Source organism: Castor canadensis, chromosome 15 (assembly GCF_047511655.1).
Source record: "Castor canadensis chromosome 15, mCasCan1.hap1v2, whole genome shotgun sequence".
NCBI classification, from domain to species: domain Eukaryota; kingdom Metazoa; phylum Chordata; class Mammalia; order Rodentia; family Castoridae; genus Castor; species Castor canadensis.
The window spans coordinates 19707291-19715922 of NC_133400.1; the positions used below are offsets into that span (position 1 = coordinate 19707291).

The window sequence follows — 8632 nt, forward strand, 5'->3', positions numbered from 1 at the left end:
TTTGAACTACCATACTAATTTTAGAACTAATACCATCTTCTGCCTATTTTGACCAATTTTTAAAGTCAACAGCGCTTTATTATTTGCACATAAAATTTCCAAATTATGGCAATATCAAAGTTTCTTACATAAAATCATACATGTCATTTTAAGAACCAAAGCATACTTTCCTAAAATTTACATCTAAAATATTAAATGGTAAATCTCATTGTTTAAATTTTAAGTCTGAAAGTTGAAATATACAAAGAAACAACAAGGACCACTAACTAACCTTTCCAATTGCAGTGTCCTGTAACCTATTTGCTCCAGGAAAGCCACTGCCAAGAACTGTGGTCAGAGACAGCTAGACTGAAATTGAACCAGAAGCAATGCACACATAAAAGGAGCTGAGGTTCACAGTGTGTGTGTGTGTGTGTGTGTGTGTGTGTGTGTGTGTGTGTGTGTGTGTGTGTGTGTTGGGGGAGACTAAGAGGGGGAAAGGAGTTAGGCAGACAATAAAATCAGCCATTCTTCTCTCTAAATATATATCAAGTAGAAAGCAGGAAAATCTATTAGGCAGAGAAAAAGCACAGACCTGCTTGGAGACACAAGCGGGAAGTCTGTGTTCTGTCAACTGGTGCAAAGTTACTAAATCAGATATATTTATGATGCAGGCCAGGCTCCAAAGTCAGAATCAGACACTGTATGCCAGGGTTTAGCTGGCATGAAAAACCAAGGGCAAAGAAAATGTCAGACAAGTAGAGAATAGTAGTGATTCACATTTTTTTTTTTTTGCAGTGCTAGGAAATTAACCCAGGGCCTCAAGGACTACCACTTCAGTATGTCTCTAGCCCTTTTGTTTCTGAGGTAGGGTCTGATTAACTTTGCCTGGCTAATCTCGAACTCATGATCCTTCTGCCTCCACCTCCTAACTAGCTGGGATTACAGCTATACACCATTACACCTGACTGTGATTCACATTTTATTTTGAGTTAAGGTCTAAGAGATCAGAAGGAACAGTAATAGTTTCAGAATAAAAGGAGTGAGGCTTAAATACCCCAAAATAGAACTTCTTACAGGAAATCAGGTAATTAAGCAGGTACAGTGGAAAGTATACAGAGAAATACCCCAGTTCTTGACAGTTAGCGGAGGCACAGTTAACGTGAGGAAACCAAAGCCGGCTATTTGCTTTTCTGGTTATTTGGCATGAGGGAGAAGAGACAAGGGAAGGATCAACACATGCAGCTGCACTACATTGAAGAGTTCTGTCCGGTGAAGTACAGGAAATTAAAACTGTTGGTTTTGTGGGATAATCGCACAAAAAATATATTTGTGTTTCCATTTAGGGACACATTTCCTGTTGTTTAAATAACACAGCCACTCATAAGAGGAAATCCATCCCCCAAAAAGGAACGTGGGTTAATTTTCAGGTACCTCAATGACTCTGCAGCCCATGGAAACCATGACAAGTTACGTTTTTATTTTTGCCCAACTCCTATACTAAATATGGTCTACTTCTTGAGGATTAGTAATGCAATTTATAACAGTCAGAGGCAGGTGTCCCATCTGAGAAGTCTCCCTTCTCCCCATGGCCTCTTAGGGTGCAGACAGAGGCCCTCACCTAGAGGCTGTTCTTCTTCATGTTTTTACTTCTCCAGATTCAGGCTGAATCTTAAATCTACAAACCTCTGATTAAACCTGTCCTGCCTAAATGTCTGACACAACTACCATGTGACCATATTGTCTCTTTTCTTGCCACCACTTGCCACAGGTAAAAGACTCTTTCTAGCAGCCACAGGGTAAGGCTAGGGAGCACAGAAGTAGAGGATTATGTCAGATGGGATTAACAGAAGAATACTTGAGATATATAATCAGAAAAGCTAAATGCTATGAATAACCCCCCAGAGGTTAAGACCGCAGGACATTTTATTAATATAGGAAAGGCCAGGAGTTAAGGATTAGACATAAATTACCTCCTCATACGGCTCAACAGTTCAGGCTTGGAACTTAGTGGCGGGCCCATATACTACCCAAGTAAATTCAGCTAGTCCAGAGGTCTAGATCCTCTAACCCTCAGCTAACAAACAATACACCTAAACGTGCTTACAGTAGGCCAGTTTGCAGGTTTGAGGATTCAGTTTTAAAATGAGCTGAAACAGAACTAGACATGTATTCCAGAATGTATTCACAAGAATAATCAAAAAAGTTAGAATATTGCATAGAAAAGTGTCCTGTCATATAAGTTGCAAACCTAGGCTTTTGTAATTAAACAAATAAAAAACTTCATAGCCTAGATGTGCGTGAATGTGAATTCAGAATTATCAAACTTACAGTTTTTACAGTTGGATCTCAGAAGATCCTGAAGTCTTTTATTCTCAGAAGCATGATTAAATTTACCCTTTGAAAGTTCATGATGACACAGTTTAACCATGACCTTAGAAAGTACTTGTGCTACACGAACCCAAGCCCATTCTGTGGTCTTTATTCTCTGCCCTCTTTGCAGAGGAAATTTGCAAAGATCACAGCTACTGTTATTAAACCTAGGCTGTCTTTTTTTCTTCTTCTCATGTTAGTCAATTATTCAGTAAGTTCTATCTGCCTGTCTTTTGAACAGTAAGGTTTGAATTGCTCATTTAAGAGTAAGTGAAAATATTTTTAAACAGCATTTATGTTAGCCTTGGCAATAGGATAAGAATTTCTTAACTGCCCTTGTAATATTCGTTAATTGAGTCTGAGTTAAAATACACTACAGTGACAGTGATATCGTCCCTGTACATCCTTGCCAAGTCCTCTGGTAACGTCAGCATCGTGGTCAGCCGCTCAGGCTCCATCTCCCCATACTCATTGCTCCCGATGGCATGTCTGATCAGATGCGTTGCTGCGTTCTGGTCAGCCACGTGGAGCCCGTTGGCTTTCCTCTGAAGCAACAGACTCTGCATAAGCCCCAGGTTGGCAGGTCTCTGTGCTAGGTCTGGCTTGTGGTGACCTGCCTTGGACAGATGCCCTACTACAAGCCTGATCACATCCTCATTGCCCAGCATGTCCCACAGGCCATCTGAGGCCAGCACAAGGAACTTATCCTGGGGTCTCAGCCTGTGGTATGTAACTTCAGGCTTGGCAGTCAGATAGGGTGGAGTGTAGTAGTAGGGGGGTGTGAACTGGTAAATGTTGAGGGCGTCAGTATCAAAGCCCCTCTCCAGGACACTGCGCTGTAATTCTTTACTCCACTTCAGTTGTACGTCTCCGAAAGCTCTGCAGGGTATGAGGACACCCAGAAGTCTGTCATCCATGATGAGTGTCCCGTCCTCTGACTCGGGGTGTTCCCTCTTAAGCCGGGACAGCTCAGCCTGGTTCCAGGCATTGTGGTCATTGGTGAGGGGTAGACAAGACCACATGCCATCAGTTTCCTGGACACCCAGGATAGCCCGGCAGTCACCAGCATTTGCCACATGCAAGTGAACTCCACTGATATGGGCCATGCAAGCTGTTGCCCCAGAGAAAGCAACCTGGAGCGATAAGTTTTTTGTCACTTCATCTTCCAGGGGAGCCTGGACTTCTAGCGTGATGTCAGAGTCCAGTCTCTGAAAGGAGTACTTTAGTGCTTCCTCAGTATTCAGCCCTATTTCCATATGCAGGTCAAGCAGCTCCTGCCAATAGACACGGAGGTGGTCCACATGCACTGATGTGACATCCTTATAGATACTGTCCCCCGGGTGCTTGAGCCACTGTAGGATGGGCAGCAGGGGCTTCACATTTTCCATCGCTTCCTCCATCTGCTCCAAGGTCTGATGGGACATCAGGGACACTGCTATATAGTAAAAGAGCCTCTCACTTACTGCTTGTGCACATGCATGACCACCATGTCCATCAAAGACACCAAACATCAGGCCCTTGGTCTGCAGACAGGAAGCTACACCTTGCCGGTCTTCTACTGGGGAATTGGCTGCCAACTGGTTGCTCTCAAACCGCAGCACTGAATTTGGGACTCCATCATCCACATCAAGAACCTTGTGGGCTGACTCACCAGCTCGAAGCATTTCATTTACTTGCTCAGGGCTCAGCTGCAAGTGGAAATCCTCTTGTTCAGTTGATGTGTGTCTGTAGGCTTTGGGCAGAGGGAAGCCACCACACGGAGAACTATTTCTTAGGGTGGGTAATGCCCGGGAAAAGAGCCTCCATTTCAAGTGATTCCCATTGGAGACATTCCTTGAGTATAAGCGTCTGCCCCCTTGTAATGTGGCAATGCGGCTCCTTGCAGAATTTAAGATCCAGAAGGACACAGTAGTTGACATTCTGAAACTGTAACAGCAAGTGGAAATTTTTTTAAGCATGAAAACTATAAAGTTTAAGAAAGCCTCAAAATTTAATCTCTTAAAAATACCGACTCCTGAAGCATTTGCTAATATCCTGAACAAAAGTGATCTAAACCATTTAAAAGAGTTGGCTAAGCTCAAAATATTAAATAAATATCCCCCATCCTCATTATAACAAACACATTCCAGGAATCAGGTTTTTATACACTCTGCTTTTACGGAGACAGACTTTTTTTTTTTTTTTTTTTCAGTAATGAGGTTTGAACTTGGAGCTTCACACTTGCTAAACAGGCACTCTACCACTTGAGCCACTCCACCAGCTACTTCTTCCTAGCTGACCTAGGGACTACTTTTCCTCTCCTTCCTAAATCCTTTCTCATGTCAGAGCCTAGTGTCTAGCTCTTGTGTCACAGTCTCCTCAACCGTTTGTAACTTCACTGAAGTACCTGCTTCCCCATCCATTTACTACATGAATTTAGGAACTATAACAGTAACTGCCTTACCAGCAACTCTCCAGTGTCCAGCCCTGTGCCTGGCATACAAAAGACTCTCAAATATTGGCTAAATATTGGTTAAATGTTGGTAGGGAGTGGTGGCTCCATGCTACACAGGAGGCAGATATCAAGAGGATCTCGCCTGGAGACTTTCCCCCCGGGCAAAGGGAAGTTAGCAAGATTCCATCTAAATCAATAAGCAGGGTGTGGTTAGGCATGTGCCAGTGATCCCAGCAAGTGGGAGGCTATAAGGTAGGATAGACATCTGGGGCCGCCAGGTGGAAAAAACTCAAGACCTCCTATAAAAAATAACCCCCCCCCAAAAAAAAAGAGGACTGGGGGCATTGCTCAAGTGATAGAGCTCCTTCTGCCTAGCAAGTGTGAGGACTTAAGTTCAAACCAAAAAATTGACTATATGTGGCACTTTCAGAGCCCTAATGGCACATTAGGTGTGACATACTACTTCACTACTTCACTAGTCTGAACTCGAATTATCCACTTGGTGGGATGGGAATAAACACCAGTCTCATAAGGTTTTGTGAGGATTTAATAAAATATGACCCTTCCCTTCAAAAAAAGAAAGTTACTGTTTTTGTCATTAGGTGTATACACTTTTAATCATTCTGAACGTTTTTATATTGTACCTATAGCTTTAATTTGGCTTCCCCTTTAAGAGCAATTTGGGGTGATAATACAGTTAATGGATATATAATATGCCATTTTGGCATCAGCAACCACAATTTACTTATCCCCTCTTCCTGGGGATATGAAGGTGGTTTTATTAAACTAACTGCATAGCCTTATGAGACAACCTTTTCCTTACTTAGATTTTATCCTACTTATTTCCCAAAGGAGGAGCCAATCAGTAGGCCAAAGGGTGTAAACTCATATTGTCAAACTGATTTCCCAAAGCTTCTTCATAAAATCACTTAGGAAACAGGGAAACTGTTTCCTGGTACCTTCACCAGCTTCTAGATGTATTTTCTGGGGAAGGTGGGGGGGCAGGCTGATCTATTATATTTAGCTTCTCTCTGGAGCTGGTGAAGGTGCATGTCCCATGTGCTTTCGGATTTCATTTCTGAATCCTGCCCTGCCCACGTTTTGTCTGTTGGGATCTTGAAAGCGCCCAGCATTGAGAACCGTTCCCTGCCCACCCCGCTGCACTTGGGGGCAAACGAGGTCCGTCACGGGTGCAGAGGGCTTCAAACGCTCATCCTGCAGAGACTGCAGGCAGTGGTGCAGGACGCGAGGCTCTACGCCGCACCCGTTCCCAAACAATTTCGCGTAGCTAAAGAACACAGGTCTCAAGTTCAAGTCTCTGACCACAGCCTCAAAGCTAAGTGCGCGGGCTTCGTCTCGTCTATCAGGGCCATCTCGCCGAAACCCCTTGTGGCCACATCCCAGCTATGTACTCTCGGGCCAGCCGCTTGGTATCCCTAGCTCTGCTTCCCAGATGGGAATTCAGTTGGGTCCCCGTGCTCACAGGGTGATCCAGGGCTAAAGCAGCTAGCGCCGGTGAGCCGGTACGCAGCCGCGTCCTCCGCCAGTCCGCGGGCCCACGTGGCGCGTGCGCGCGAGTGGGGTGACCGTGACCCGAGGCCCAGCATGTCCCGCCCTCCCACCTCACCTCACCTCATCTCATCTCCGCTCTCCGCCCCATCACCTGAGCGGGTGCTACCGGCAGGGGACAGCTGGGAGCCCTCGAGGCCTGGTGGGGGAGGAGGACACCACTCGTTCCCTTCCTTACCTTGGACCTTCGCCCACTTCTCACCCGCAGGCGCCGCTGCCACCCGATCTGTCCCTTCAGCTCAGCGCCTGCGTACAATGAAGCGACTGCTGCTACCGGGGTCTCACTTCCCCAAAGAGGCCTGCAGTCGGGAACCAGCTTCTAAAGAAAGCGTCCTCCCGCCAGCCATGATTGGTTTATATTTGGAGGCGGGTCCTTGACGAGCAGCGATTTTACCCAATGACTGAAGAGGAAAAGAGGAAGGCAGAGGGGCGAGGCCGGTAGGAAGCTGCACCGCCCTCCACTCTACTAGCCGCGAGTCGGATTTAATTGAGCGCCTGCAACGGAACCGGGCAGTCAGGTGCTCGAGCCCTGCACTCTGCCACCCTCCACACCCTAACGGAACGACCTCTCCAGTTCCTTACTGTTGTTAATGCCCCCCAGAGACTTCCTCTCCATTTCGATGACCATCCCTCCAGGCCCCTCTCCTAAGGGCCACACCCTTTACTCAATCACGAGCTAATCTGCCCATGGGGGCTCCCGTGAGCGCCTTAAGTATAACTTGTCCTGACCTCATTTTCTTACCAAACCTTCTCTTCCTCTCCTCCTTAACCCCGTATGCTCAGAGACCCAAGTCAGAAGCCTAAAGGTCTGGCCTTCCTTCCCCTCCCAACTCTCCTTCCGGAATCTAATCCTGTCAATCTCATCTCCTAAGCACCTCCCCATCTACCTATTTGCCTCCAGCTTCTCCACCCTATTCCAAATCCATTGTTTGGTCTCCCTACGGCTAACTTCAACTTGGTCCTAATTACCCTTTCTCTACAGAGCAACTAGAATGACCCTTCTAAAACTCAGATTACTATTCTAAAGTCTTTCGTGGCCCCCCACCATGTCCGGCTTGAACTCAGAAGTACACAGTTGGTAGGCGGAAAAGGCAGAGAACCAGAGCATCAGATATTCCCTCCATTTCATTTGGTCCTAACATTGTGAGTCCAGTCAACTATTGCTTCCTTTTAAACTATTTTAATGGAACTCTTCTTACCGTGTTAAGTCAAATGGAGACCTTTCTTGGAGACACAGAAAAATGAGAGCTAAGCAGAAAAGGCCACTTGGAGACCCGTGAATGTGGCTTCCCGGAAGAAGACACGCTGGCTTATCTGAGGAGCATGGCCAGCCTACCCGGACCCAAGGACATGCCTGCAGTAAAACTGCTCTCATCACACTTGCCCTGCCACTCACTCTTAGCCCTTTCCAGAAGTTCCAAGTCAGGATTGACAATGTTTTCTCTTCCTGGACATTGAGGGGTCTGTTTCAGACTCATACTAAAAATAACACTTAAATAAAAGGATGTGAGAGAACTGGGAAGCACATTTTGTTTTTGTACAAACAGCTCACTTGAGTTTACAGAGGGTTAATCTTTAGGACAGAGGCAGCAGGGTTAAATTGCTCAATCTGTGGGTCACAAGGGTGCCCACAATGTGACAGGCCCTGGGCTGACTCCTAGAGGCACACGGGTGGCCACTACCACTTTTCTGAGAAAAATTTCATTGCTTTAAATATGAAACTATAGAGTTTCTTGCTGATACACTATACCCACATGTCCATCTGTGTGGATATGGTATACACTAGAACTTTCACTTAAAAGCTATAACCAGTTACTTCACTGTAAATGGTCTCCAACTCTCCCCCACGCAGTCACCTTAGGCCTCTCTGTTCAAAGATCTTATAAGAAACAAATGAAGGAAAAGGATTTACCTTCCTTTGAGAAAGGGAAAGCACAGCTCAACTGGCATTTTGGAGAAATGTAAAAAGAGTCAGCCTCACCCAAAACCAAAGAGATGTGAATTAAAATGAGGTATTGAGGCAGTACTAGAGGGTTTTTTTTTAATAGTATATATTTTTTAAGGTTTCTTTTTTATTATTATTTTATTATTCATATGTGCATACAAGGCTTAGGTCATTTCTCTCCCCTGCCCCCACCCCCTCCCTTACCACCCACTCTGCCCCCTCCCTCTCCCCCCACCCCCTCAATACCCTGCAGAAACTATTTTGCCCTTATTTCTAATTTTGTTATACAGAGAGTATAAGCAATAATAGGAAGGAACAAGGGTTTTTGCTGG

General features: G+C 45.4%; 1 protein-coding gene across 3 annotated transcripts; it reads right to left on the reverse strand.

Moving 5' to 3' along the window:
- Positions 1 to 399: 399 nt before the first annotated feature.
- Positions 400 to 7164, reverse strand: Pdp2 (pyruvate dehydrogenase phosphatase catalytic subunit 2). Of its 3 annotated transcripts, none has more exons than XM_074055898.1 (2): positions 6419 to 7164; positions 400 to 4278 (listed from the first exon to the last, which is right to left on the reverse strand). In XM_074055898.1, exons 1-2 carry the CDS (start codon positions 6421 to 6423, stop codon positions 2679 to 2681), a joined length of 1605 nt encoding a protein of 534 aa, XP_073911999.1. In that variant the 5' UTR covers positions 6424 to 7164; the 3' UTR covers positions 400 to 2678. The 3 variants fall into 3 exon arrangements, with proteins under 3 accessions (XP_073911999.1, XP_020030159.1, XP_073912000.1); XM_020174570.2 differs by having other exon boundaries at positions 6534 to 7162; XM_074055899.1 differs by lacking the exon at positions 6419 to 7164 and adding an exon at positions 6270 to 6368.
- Positions 7165 to 8632: the final 1468 nt, after the last annotated feature.